General features: G+C 35.8%; 1 protein-coding gene across 1 annotated transcript; it reads left to right on the plus strand.

Annotated features, from left to right (window-relative positions):
- Window positions 1-7,295: 7,295 nt before the first annotated feature.
- K441DRAFT_653898 (uncharacterized protein) lies at window positions 7,296-7,723 on the plus strand (the record flags this gene model as incomplete). The annotated part of the gene is made up of 2 exons (XM_067647607.1): window positions 7,296-7,446; window positions 7,528-7,723. Coding segments are annotated over 2 exons (282 nt in total), but the record flags the coding sequence as incomplete, so codon positions are not given.
- Between the last annotated feature and the right edge of the window lie 6,518 nt (window positions 7,724-14,241).

The raw sequence follows: 14,241 nt of genomic DNA on the forward strand, positions 1-14,241 counted from the left end.
ATGCAAAAGGACTTTATAGTATTAATGCTTAGCCTAGATATTAGTGGTGCCTACAATAATATACCCTATAAGTGTCTCCTGTATATTCTTAGGGTAAAGGGCTTTCTAAAATAGATTATATAATTTATCCAAGGGTTTATAGGCCAGAAAGAAATATTATTGGTCTTTAGTAGATACTAGAGCCCCCCTATTGCAGTTACAATAGGAATACCACAAGGATTACCCCTCTTGCCTATACTCTTCCTTTTCTTTATAAGCAACCTACTTAACTCCTTTAAGGAAGGGGCGACCTAGGGGATAGGCTTTATTAACGACATAAACCTAATTATATATAGGCCAACAGCCGCAGAAATTACAGAACACTAGAGAAAGCCTATAACACTTATATAGAATAGGCAAAACGTTATAGAGTCTAATTCTTACTAGAGAAATACTAGCTAATCTATTTTATAAGAAAACGCAACTAATCTACAGATCTCTAGTATATAATTTGCATCTAAGGCTTTAGGGGTTAACTAGTTTAGGGCCTAAGGGTATTAGGAGTATAGGTAGATAGTAAGCTCTAGTGGAGCGTATATACGGCGTAAGCGGCCCATAAAGGCTAAGCACAGTTTATTACTTTATCTAGGATTATTAACTCTATATAGGGTCTATACTTCTAGAGGTTACGCCTACTATATATAGCAGTCATCCGGCCAACTATAACATATAGATCTAGTATTTAGGCCATTAGAGAAACTAAAAAGGGCCCCCCTAAATTACTCCTTAAACCACTTTAAAAGGTCCAGACAGCCTACCTTTAAAGTATTATAGGCGGGTACAAGCGAACGGCCATAGCACTGCTTAAGAAGGAATCCAATATTCCCCCCCTATAGTTATATATTAAAGCCGCTATAATATAAAGGACGCAAAATAAACGTAACTCTAATGTTATAAAGTATATTAAAACACGCCTAAGTAAACTATAGAGGGACCTTAGGGTACCCTATAGGAGAACAAACCAACAACCCTAAAGTAGGGAAGAGATATTAAAGAAATAGGTAAAGAAAGTAAAAGAAGAATAGTGCCGCTTTAGGGCCCAGGCCTATATAAAGGAGGAAGGGAGATATATAAGAGGTTAGTAAAGACAATAGTAAGATAGAGAAAGGAGCTAAAGTAGAATACGTAAGAACGCTAGGAAACTATCTACTGCAATATAATATTAGTTGGACCAACGCTAGAGAGGTAAATAGGAGTTAAAGGTATAGAGGCTGACTTAGGCAAGACAAACCTAAGCTATAGTATAGTTAACGCCATAGGGGGTAAATACCTAAGGGCTCTAAGAAGGCCTAATAAAGGCAGAAAATATAATAGCAACACTTTTAAGAATAGGAATAATAGGACTAAAAGATTGGCTTTACTAGGTGGGTATTCTAGTAGGTAGCCTAAGATGCAAATATGGCTAGCTAAGACAGACACCAAAACACGTAATACTGCTATGCCCCCTACGCACCAATTAAGAAATAATGCTCTTAGTAGCTAGCATAGAGAACTATAATATACTACTCTTAATATAAAAAGGCCTTAAGGCGGTTACCCAGTGGCTTATTAGTTAAAATGTGCTAAATNAGTTCTNNGTTNNAAGGGAAATNGTAATANAAGGNAAGGGGGCNAGCAGNAGGTGCCCCCTAGTAACTCTACAGTAGTAGAGTAATAGTTTATAATACTAGCGCGTCCGTAGGCTTATTACGGCAGCAGTGGTTCCTAAAGAGGTTAAATAGTAAGGTAGTAGAGCACTATAGGCGACTTACAGGCGTTAAGTAGGCGAGTCCTAAAAGGCGGGGAGATGGATCACGGGGTTTTCTTATTTTTCTTAAATAGAGTTTTCTCCCCATATGTAAATAAGGAGTAGTCCGCGTGGGCCCAATAGGGATTTAAATCGGACGTTAAGCAATGAATTATTATAATAAGTTTACCGTAGTATTTCCTATAAGGCTTTATTATATATTTACTACTAAAGTTATAGTAAAAGAAGTTAAACAATATACTATTAAAAGTAGTAGTTATAATACTATTAACTGTAGTAACTGTTATAGGATACCCCCGTAACACCTTATATACGTTTACCTATTTTTACTAACTTTTTTTATTTATTTATTTATATCTATTATATTATACTACGTACAATACTACGCATGCAGCCTCTAGGCTATAGCGCTATAGTTCTATATACATAAATCCTTTTTAGGCAGCTTAATATGTACTAGTAGCTAAGTAAATACTCTGGCCCGTTTTAAGTACTAGGGGGAGCTTCTAGCCTATTAGTGTCTTGTCCTAGTATTTTGCTTACTACTATCTAGTTTATACCAAAATCGCACTAAAGAAATCCTGGCTCTTTTATCTATTTCTGCCGTATTCTACCGTTCCTAGAGTAGAAAAAGCGCTCTAAAAGATAGATTTTTTTCTATAGTTTTGCATATAAGAATAAGAGAAACAATATAGCTTACTAGCTTAAAAGTAGCTACCAATTACCCCTAAGCGACTTTTTATTCTGTACCTATTTTCCCCTTCTTACTAAAGAAATAGGTAGGGAATTAGTAATTAATAGCTACTCTCCCCAAAAGTAGGCTATTAATGGTATTTTATAAGGGCGAACCTCGTTACATAAACCCACTCCCATAGGAAAATTTTCACAAGGTTGTCTGTATAGGGTATAAACACCAATTTGCCTATACACCTTATATTTTACATGCCAAAGTAACACGGGCCAGCCCCCCTCCCCTCTCCCCCCTGCTGTAGCTACCCTATCTGCGCATCTGCGGTACGCCTATAGTGCGGTGTTGTATAGTATATTGTAGCGGTAGTGGTGGTGGTAGTGGTTGCGGTTATAGTAGAGGTCGTCTGCAGCCTAATGGCTGTAGACAGGTTGCGGAGGTCGTCTGCAGCTCGATGGCTGTAGACAGGTTGTGGTAGAGGTCGTCTGCAGCGCAATGGCAGTAGACTGGTTGCGGAGGTCGTCTGCAGCGTAACGGCTGTAGACTGGTTGTAGTAGAGGTTGTGATGTGTCTGGTATTTGGCGTCTGGTGACGTGTCCATAGGGGCTATATAGCCAGGGGCGTCCTAGCGACGACGACGACGGAGGAGCGAAGGGGGAGACGACGACGGAGGAGCTTCTACTAACTTAGTAACTAGAGACCAACTATGAGACGGCAATCTAATAGTAATCTGCGGCAATCTGACGGCAACTTACTATATTCTACTATATTCTACTATATTCTACTAAGTTCTACTAAGTTCTACTAAATCCTACTAAGTTCTGCTAGGACTATTACCTAAATCCTATTCTACTCTATGTATATATTAACTAAGCAACTAAGTCTATAATATATACCCTTTCTTCCTATTTTCCTACACTTTTTTTTACGTAACGTTTTAACTTCTTATACAGTTTATATATATAGCTTAATAATATCTACCTTATACTTACTCCGTAATACGATATTATATTAACTTTATATACTACCTCTAAAATACAGAACGACCCTAAAGCCCCTATAATGGCCGCTGGTATTATATCCGCACTTTAAGAATAACTAGTAGAAATATAGAAGTCTTTTATAGACACCCTCGCATAAAACTAAGCTGCTTTAAATTAGCAATAAGCCGAACAAGAAGTATAACACTAGCGATTAATTAAGGACCTCTAAGAAGAAATCCGTATACTTAAGATGCCTATATTAGAGCCTTAAGACCGAACACTATTTCTAGATAAATACGCGGATTATAAGCCCCGAACCTATAGTAGCTGTCTACCCTAAACTAGCTACTATACTATAATAATCCAAACGGCTACCTAACCCTTTAGTATTTACTGGTAAACAGTAAGAGCTCTAATTATTCCTAAGCCAACTAGTAATACTAACCATTACCTAACTAAAGCTAACTAACTCTATTACGCCCTAAGTTAACTAGGAGAAGAGGCAGCTAACCTTATTAAACCTTTTTAGCTAAACTTAGTATAAAGCCTAGTTGTACTTTTTAAAGCTATATACGGTAATCTAAACTGCTAAGTTACTGCTTAGAGAAAGATAAACTATATAGCTTAAGGAATAAAAAGTTTCCTAGTATACTTCTCTAAATTTAACTGTTACGTAAGGGAGACTGGCTGAAATGACTCTGTATTAGTTAACAGCCTTATTAAATCCCTAAGCCCTAAACTAAAACCTCCCTAATAGGCGTAGACCTACTAGGAGCCCTTAGTGCCTACGCAAACGTTATTAATAAACAGTATAATAATATACTACGCCTAATACCGAAACCCGCCCCCTAATACAATATAATAACCCTATAAACGTTTACTAAGTTATTATCTTAGCCTAAGCACCCTAACGCTATAGATATTAATACTAGAACCCTAGAGTACGCCCTACTAGGGTCCCCTAAATAAGAAAGACGCATTAAGCTAGTCCTCTGCTTTAAGTACGGAAGTAAGGACTATATCTTAAAATACTATTTTATCCCCTTACCTACGTCCCAAAACAACTTACGAACGGCTAATACTAGTAACTGTTTACTATATTAATTTTCTGGTTATTATCCCTAATCTTTACCTGGTTCTAGCCCTATATTTAGTAAGTACTACTTATAAGAGTAAAGCTACAACCAACGTTTTATAGGAACCTTTTCTCGCTTACTACTAAAAGGCACGTCCTAAAGTTAAGTTGCTCTTTAAAACGGCTCTACCTTAGGATCTCGTTAAATGCTTTAGATGTTATAAACTTTAACTCTTGGGATTATAGTCTAAGTATTAACTATTATCTTTAGCAGAATAATTAATAGGCTAATACTTAAGTCTTAATTAATACAGGAGCTAGTAGTATAGGATTTATTAATAAGATCTTCGCGTAAGATAATAGTCTTACCCTAACCCCCATTAACTAACATATTAACGTATTTGGATTTAATAGTAAACGCACGGTCTTAGGCTAAATTACTTACATAGTATACCTAAACCACGAAGAACTAATTAAGCTCTTTATTACTACCTTAGGTTACCTAGTAATTCTTAAATAACCCTAAATAAAGCTATATAAGGTGACTATTAATTAAAACAACCTTAAGCTTCTACTTACCGCCTCCTGTTATAAGCAGAAGTGCCTTATAACGCACTATTCTGACTATAAACTAAAATCTAGGAAATCCACTAAAATCCATTAGCCTAGGATTTCCACTAATGTCCACCCTACGCCTAAGGAATTTACTAGATTCTACTAACCTAGGAATTTTACCGAATTCTACTAATATAGGATTTCCACTAATATCTATTAAGGATCTAAAAATTCCACTAAACCCTATAAACAAACCCTAAGTACTATATTGCCCCAAACTAAGTAGAAGCTTAAGCTTAGTATATAAAACTATTAAAAGAACTAGTACTCTACGATAAAAAGGATTCTTAAAGAACTCAAACCTAAATCTAATACTAACTTTATACCTAATACCAAACCTAAACCTAAATAAGAAACTATAGATAATCCAAGCAAGCTCGGCACCCTAAATATCTATATAATTGGAGCTACCCTACTAGCGTAACTTGCTAAGAAACCTAAATATATAATCTTTGCTATTACTATAGCTAATATTAAGAAGGCCTTAGCACTAAAGAAGCACACTAGCCCTACTATAAAGGTACTAGTAGAGTATTATAACCGCCTAGAGGTATTCTTATAAAAGGAAGCTAATAAGCTACCGGAATACCAATTATATAACTATAAAATTGTACTTAAAGAAGGAAAGCAGCCTAAATTTAGACCCCTATATAGGATATCCTAAAATAAACTCTAAGTGCTTTAAAAGTATTTAGATAAGAACCTAAGTAAAGGATTTATTAAAGAAAGCTCGTTGCTTATAGCTATACTAGTAATCTTTATTAAGAAACCTAGCGGCGGTCTATACTTCTATGTAGACTACTAAGCTTTTAACGCCGTTACCGTTAAGAACTAATATCCGATCCTATTAATATAGGAGATACTAAACTAATTAAGTAAGGCTCGCTACTATACGAAGCTTAATATTATCTCTATATTTAACCGCCTTTATATAGCAAAAGGAGATAAATAGCTTACTGCATTTTGTACTTAGTATAGATTATTTAAATACTTAGTGACGCTATTTGGCCTCGTAAATGCTCCGAGCTCGTTTTAACATTACATAAATAATACCCTACGTCCCTACCTGGACATCTTCTATACTATTTATATTAACGACATCCTAATATACAGTAATAACCTAACTAAATGTTAGAAATATATTAACCTTATTTTATAAGCCCTATACAGAGCTAGTTTATAATTAAATAGAGATAAATATAAGTTTTATAAAACGGAAGTTTTATACCTTAAACTTTTTATTTTTATAAACGGTATATAAATAGACCTAAAGAAAGTTAAAGTAATTATAAACTAGTAAGAACCTAAAAACGTTAAGGATATAAGAGCCTTTATAGAATTTGCTAATTTCTATTAACGGTTTATTAATAACTTCTCCGCCCTAATTTTACCCCTTATTACTTTAACCTAAAAGGATAAAGCTTTTATCTTTAATAAAGAATATAAAAAGGCCATTATTTATTTAAAGGTTATATTTACTACTATACCTATACTCTAATACTTTAACCTAGAATAAATAAGTATTATAGAAGCCAACTTATCTAATTACATTACTAGAGGTATTCTGTCTTAATATAATAAAGAAGGAATATTGCACCCTATAGTATACTTTTTAAAATAACTAAGCCCTACTAAATATAATTATAAGATCTATAATAAAGAATTACTAGCTATTATTAAATGCTTTAAGTAATAGTAATCTATACTAAAAGGCGCCAGATTTCTAATTAAGGTTCTTAGTGACTACAAGAACCTATAGTACTTTCGTTAGGAAAACGGGAGGGTGGTAGGGGCTAGCTAGGGGCTAGCCCAGGGCTGGCCCGGGGTCATTTCAGCTGGATCCGCTGATCTGCTTATATACACTTATTTACGCTAGCCCGGGGCTAGCCCGGGGCCATATTAGCAACATTAGCAACATTAGCATATTTTATACGTTTTATGCGTTTCGTACGTTTTATACATTTTGTACATTTTATACATTTTATATAATATTTCCTATAGCTGCAATATTTATAATTATAAAATAAATAATAAAATTCAAAATTTAAAATTAATAGTAGCTATAAGGGATATCTCTCGCAGACTCCAAATCGTCAATTGGCGGCGTTCCCAATGATCCGCCGGCTATGTACTGATTTCCTAACTAGGCCTAGTGCCTGCGTGCCTGCGTGCCTACCCTACCTGCCCTGCCTGCCCTGCCTGCCCTGCCTGCCCTGCCTGCCCTACCTGCCCTACCTGCCCTGCCTGTCCTGCCTGTCCTGCCTGTCCTGCCTGTCCTGCCTATCTAACTGTCCTACTTGTTCGTGCCTACCTGTCTATGCCTGCCTGTCGTGCCTACTTGTCTATACCTACCTGTCTGTATCTATAATTTAGGATAGAGGTCGGCCCGATCAAAGGCTCTGCTTAATTCGATTGCGATTAATTATATTAATTCGAATCGTTCTCTATGGGCGTTCGCTGGCTGTACGTTTGAACGGTGGTCGTCTNGGGTGCCTCCCTAAGAGGCCTTAATTCGATTCGATTTGATTTAGTAATAGGGTGATATCGAGGCTCTAGTTCAATTCGATCGACCGATTGAATTAATTATGGTGTTCACTGGCTAGTCGTTCAAACGATTATCGTCTGGCTCCGGCGACGGTCATGGTTCTGGCGACGGTCCTACCTACCTACCTACCTGTCTGCTTACCTACCTACCTACCTACCTACCTGCCTGCCTGCCTGCCTGCCTACCTGCTTGCTATGTTAGTACCTGATTTAATTTAGGGAAGGGATCGGCCCGATTGAAGGCTCTAATTGATTCGAATCGTTCTCTACAGGCGTTCGCCGGCTGTACATTCAAACGGTGGTTATCTAGGGTGCCTCCTTAGGAGGCCTTAATTTGATTCGATTTAGTGACGGGTTGATATTAAGGCTCTAGTTCGATTCAATTAATCGATTGAATCGATCGTGGTGTTCGCTAGCTAGTCGTTTAAATAGTCATCGTCTAGTTCTACCGTCGTCTGGTTCTAACGACCGTCGTCTAGTTTTGACGACCGTTGTCTGGTTCTGGTTACAGTCCTCTACTAGCTGCCGTTCTAGTGCCTCCCTAGGTAGGGAGGGTAAAGAAAGGTTAAAAAATAAGGTGGTATTTAGGTGTATAAGGGGTATATAAAGGCACGTATAGAGGCTATCGGGAATAAAATGGGGACCCGATGGTACTATTATATAGGACGATTTAAATAATTAGGAAAATTAAAGTCCTGCTAAGAGCCTACTAAAAAGCCTGCTAGGAGCCTACAGGAGGCCTTTAGAATTTTAATACCCTAATAGCAATAAATGNAATAATAGTAATAATATTTATTTTATAGCCAGAAGCTGGCGTATAGCCCTAGGGTTTAGCTAATATNGCNAAAAGCNAGNGTATAGCCCCAGGGTTTGGCTAATATGGCGAAAAGCCAGCGTATAGCCCTAGGGTTTGGCTAATATGGCAAAAAGCCAGCGTACAGCCCTAGGGTTTGGCTAATATGGCGAAAAGCTAGCGTATAGCCCTAGGGTTTAGCTAATATGGCGGAAAGCTAGCCCTGGGCCCCAAAAGTACTTTTAGCGAAACTAAATTTCCTGCGCCACTCCCCGTTTTCCTGACGTTTACGACCACGAAATAGCTAAGTTATTATTGGGCCCACTAGTTAGAATATCTATTACGCTTCCGATTCTTAATTATATACTACCTAAGCGTTTAAGGCTAGAAGCCTAATACCCTAACCTAATGCTTATAAGATACGCCAGCCCTAAAAGAAGCGCGCTCTTACTAAAATTAGACCCTACTTTACCCTAAACTATTTAACCCTCCTGCTAAAGACTTTATGGTATATATCCTTAAAATAACTAATTAACTAATTAAATAGATTATAGTTAATAAATACCTAAATAGCGAGTTTATCTAAGAAACGCTTAAGCTAATTTAAGATAGCGTTAGACGCTCTAAAAAGATTTCTTTAAGTAAATGTAAAGCTTGCGGAAACCGCTTGTATTACTAAAACCATTTAGTTATCCCTAATTATAATAAGCTTAAGCTTAAGCTCCTTAAATACATATATAATCTACCTATTACTAGCCATTTAGGCTAAGGAAAGACCCTAAAACTACTCTAACAGGAGTAATAACTAGCTAAATATATATAACACGACACGAAGGTACGTCTTTAGCTGCTATACCTACCGACGAGCTAAAGCCTCGCATAAGATATATAACGGTCTTTTAAAGCTACTACCTGTTCCGGACTAAAGATAGAAGGATATCTTAATTAACTTTGTTATTAACCTCCCTAAAAGTAAAGGCTATATAAATATTATAGTAGTTATAGACTAACTATCTAAGATAAGACACTTAATCGCCTGTTCTAATATATTAACGCCTACCATTACCTAACCATTCCTAGATTACGTATAGAAACTCCATAAACTTCCTAAAATAATTATCTCTAATAGAGGTAGCTAGTTTATTTTAGCATTTTAAAAAGAACTAACTACTTAACTCCGTATTAAAGCACTATTCTTTACTATATATTACCTAAAAACGGATAGTTAAATAGAACGCGTAAATGCTATAATAAAATAGTATATTTGGATATATACGTTATATTTATAAGATAACTAAATTAACTAGCTCGCATTTACTAAGTTTACTGCAAATAATTCCGTCTTAGAAACTATAAAAGTCTCCCTATTCTTGGCTAATTACGGCTAGTACCCACAAATGGGTTTTAAACCCTTTAGTAATGTTCCTCGCCCCACTTATTACGTCTTATAAATTATAAAAGCAAATAAATTCGTAGAAAAGATAGAGGAACTATAATAGTTCCTTACTAGTAAGATAATATAGGTTTAATTTATTTATAAATCCGTAGCAAATAAGAAATAAACCCTAGCACTAGCTTACTAAATTAGTAATTTTATCTAGCTAGATATAAGAAATCTGAATATAAAACAACCTACTAAAAAACTTAGTTGGAAGAATGCTGGCCCTTATAAGGTTAAAAAGGTTATCTTTTCTTATACCTACTAACTAAAGCTCCCTAATACGGTTAAAATCCACCCCGTATTTTATACGTTAGTCCTTTACCCTACTACCCTCGTATTAAACGCCCTGCCTAAATAGATATAGGACCCTCCCCTACTAGTTAAGATAGACGGTAAGGATAAGTACTGTTACGGCACTAGCCTAACGCATACTGTCTTATACTGTCTCGTACTATTTCCTACTATTAGCTAGCCTACTACTAGTGCCTTAGCGGCCGGCCCTACTATTTATATATAATACCCCCTTTCTACCTTCTTTTTCTCTTTATGCTATAACGTAGTTATTTAGTCTACTTTATTGCAGCACTATAACATTTTGTGGTATCTTTAATTTACGCCCTATCGCGATTACTAATTCCCTATACCCTAGCTAATTAACCTCCGCCCTAAAGCAATCGCGACCTATATATGCCTCTGCTAAAACTAATACGTCCCTAGTATAGTCTTAGAACGATTTTTAGTTTTTACCTAGCGCCTAGATAGGCGATATTAATAACGCCGAAATGGCCGAAACCTAGAACCCCCGCGACATTTTTGTAGACCTCTTTATATAAATATACCCCAATATCACGTAGATAATCTGCCGCTCCCTACTATACCCTAAGACCTTTAAGCCTAGGAAAGCTTACCTTACTTTTATTAACTATACTAACGAGTTCCTTAATAATATTAAAGTAGGACTATAGTGTATATATAATATAAATACCACTAATAAGAAAGCTAACGAAAACCTTAGTGCCCTTATTGCTTCCTAGATAGGAACTATTAACTTCTAGGTAAAGACTATTACCATTTTAAAATAATTAACCCCTATAATAATGGTAGTAACCTAGTAGAAAAAAAAGGAGGTCTAAAAACCCGCTAATATTTAGCGGAAAAGGCACCTTACTAGAATAATAAGCTAATTTTAAGACCTAGTATATTAAGATTAAGGGAGTTTTTAACTGCGACTAGAACTACTTTAATACAGTTTAGTCCTAGATCCTTTATATCTTAGATATACTAGAGGATAAGGCCTATAAGTTTATTAAGTAGGGCCTAAAGCTTATATATAAGAACCTAAACAATATATCTATATAAAAATGGCCCACTAAGGAAGATATGCTTAAAGACCTTACTGCCTTCTATAAGGTCCTTAATATAACCTAGGTTATAAAGAATAAGCTTAACTATTTCCCCTAGGGCGAGCATAATTACTAGTCCTAAAAGGGAGAGCTTAATAAGCTAATAGTCCGCGCTAAGAAGATAGATAAATAGAAGGTGGATTTACTTTAAAAGTTTATCTCTCTAAAGATAGAAGAGCTGGTACTTAGACTTACCTATAAAATTAATAATAACAACTATATAGGTTAGAGTAAGTAAATAGATATATTTACTAAGAACCTCGCGAACTATGCATACTGAGCTAACCTTAAGAAGAACGCTAACTACCGCATACCTGCTTAAGCCCCTACTCCTATATTAACCTTAACCTTAGTAGTAATTAGAGAACCTATAGACCTTAATAAAATCTTAAATATGGAGTATAAATGCCGTATTAATAATAGACTATATTTTATCTATAGCCTACCTGGCCACTAGAAGGACGCTTATAACCCCGCTAAGATAGTAAACCTAGTTCTAATGCTACCCTATTAAATGACGCGAATTAGTAACTGCGGACGCGGTAATTATAGAGCCTATTATAAACGCGGTGACCGCGAAGCCTATTATAGCCGCGGCGGATAACCCCCCCCTTAACCCTATAGCTTAGTTACTCTAAATAATACCCTATATAGGAGCCTAACCTATTAATAACGCCTAGTATTAGCGACTCCGTGCTAGCGAATATAAACACAGCTACGTTATTAGCGAGGTATTGTCTTTCTATACCCTAACTAAGACTAATACTAATACTGCTAGCCAGACAGACACTGGACTGCCTTACTAAAATAGCCTTATACCCTAGTTATTAAAAGGTAAACCCTTAAACTAAGTCGCGTTTAAGGGTCTAAACTATATAAGGAGGAAGACGAGAAGATTAGGTCCCTGTTACTAGATTAATTAGTCCTTTTTATTAGTAAACTGCTACTTAATTTTAGATTAGCAAATAGTAATAAGAAATTAATCCTTATTTAAACCTAACTCTCCTTACTATATAACCTATACCCCTAAGTTTATATTAATATAGTAAGCCTAGTAAACTCCGGTAGTACTATAATAGTATTTACTAACGTAGAGTCTATTATAAGAAAGTAAAAAATTATAACTAAGAAGCTGCTAGTACCTAAGCTACTATACCTTATAGATAGTATCTTAACTTTACTTATTATAGACTACTTTACTACCTAAATATTAATTAGCCTCTATACTAAAGCTATACTCTTTTTTATTATTAAATTCTTGCCCGCTGCCCTAATTATTCTAAGTATACCTTAGCTTTAGAAGTATAAGCCCTACCCTAGCTTTAGGAAGCTTAAGATCCGCTTTAACTTAGACTATTACTTTAGGCACTGCCTCTTATAGGGGATAACTAACGGTAGTAGGGACGCCTTATATAGATACTTAGCACTACTAAGCCTAGTGCCTAGGACTATATATAAAGCCCTAATAGTAAAAGACGTTCCTAATAAAGGGGAGCCTATATAGCTATAAAGTAATAAGATAGTAGAAGACTAGACTACCCTAGCACTTAAGACTAAAATAATAGGCTAGCTAGCCCTACTAAGACTAAGAAAGAAGGTCCGCTTTACGCCGCTACTATTAAGAATCTAACCCTAATTTAGATACTATTTAAACCCTAGCCGCCTAGCCTAATACCTAGAACTAAGCTATATGCTATATACGTATACTATAGCTTACGTTATAGTAAGGACTAGCTATAGAACTACTAAGACTTAGATAATAGAAACCGCGCCACTATAACGCCTAACCTTATACCTATCTCCCGCGCGTATTATATAGGGCCGCCGCCTTATTTCTGCCCCCCTAGGCTAACTAAGCTATACTAGCCTAGCCGTAGTACTAGAGAACTAGACACGCCCTAACTTAGACAATATTAGATGCGCTTATGCTATTAATTTTACCTAGTTCTATAAATAAAAAGATATAATGGTAATAAGGATTTATATAGCGGAGCTAGTAGAACTAGTTAAATAAGAAGAGCACTAATAGCTGCTTAAGGAGCTACCTATAGGCCTAATAGAAGTACTAAACCTATTAGAAAGGTCTTTCTGCTAGCTAGTAGAAGGTAACTATATAATAAAGGAAGCCTATAAAGTGCTGCCCCCTTGCTTCTATAACTTTCTTAAGACAAATCTAAAAACTAAGCCCAAGCTTTTATGCCGGAAGATAGTTAATACCGATATTAAAAAATTCCTAAAAGGTAAACCAGGATTAACCCGCGAAGACATTTTATAACGCCTACTAAAGGAGTTTTGTAAATATATTAAGCACTTTCTTCTTAAAAATATAGATAAGCTGCCCCTTTACCAACTATAGAACTATAAAACTAAGATTATCCCTAGAAACTAGGCCCTATACTATAAAAATAGACTACTCTTACCTACTAAACTTAGGTATATAAAGAAATGGATTAATAAGATACTGGATAAGGGTTTTATCCGTAAATTAACTTTACTAGCTGCTATACCACTTCTCCTTACTGCTAAGCCTGGTAGTAGTATATAAATCTACTATAACTACTAAGGCCTAAATATAGTTACTATTAAGAATTAGTACCTACTACTACTAATTTATAAGATACTTAACGCACTTTATAGTGCTAAGTACTTTACTAAACTTAATATAATTACTGTGTTTAACCAGATCTGGATTATAAAGGGCTATAAGTAGCTTATAGCATTTATTACCTAGTTTGGACTTTATAAGATATTAATAATAATAATTCATTACTTAACGTCCGATTCGGATCCCTATTGGGCCCACGCGGACTACTCCTTATTTATATATAGGGAGAAAACTTAACTTAAGAAAGACTTAACTTGAGAAAACCCCGTAATCTATTTCCCCGCCTCTTAGGACTCGCCTATAGGGCG

Source organism: Cenococcum geophilum (assembly GCF_001692895.1).
Source record: "Cenococcum geophilum 1.58 unplaced genomic scaffold K441scaffold_6, whole genome shotgun sequence".
NCBI lineage: Eukaryota > Fungi > Ascomycota > Dothideomycetes > Gloniales > Gloniaceae > Cenococcum > Cenococcum geophilum.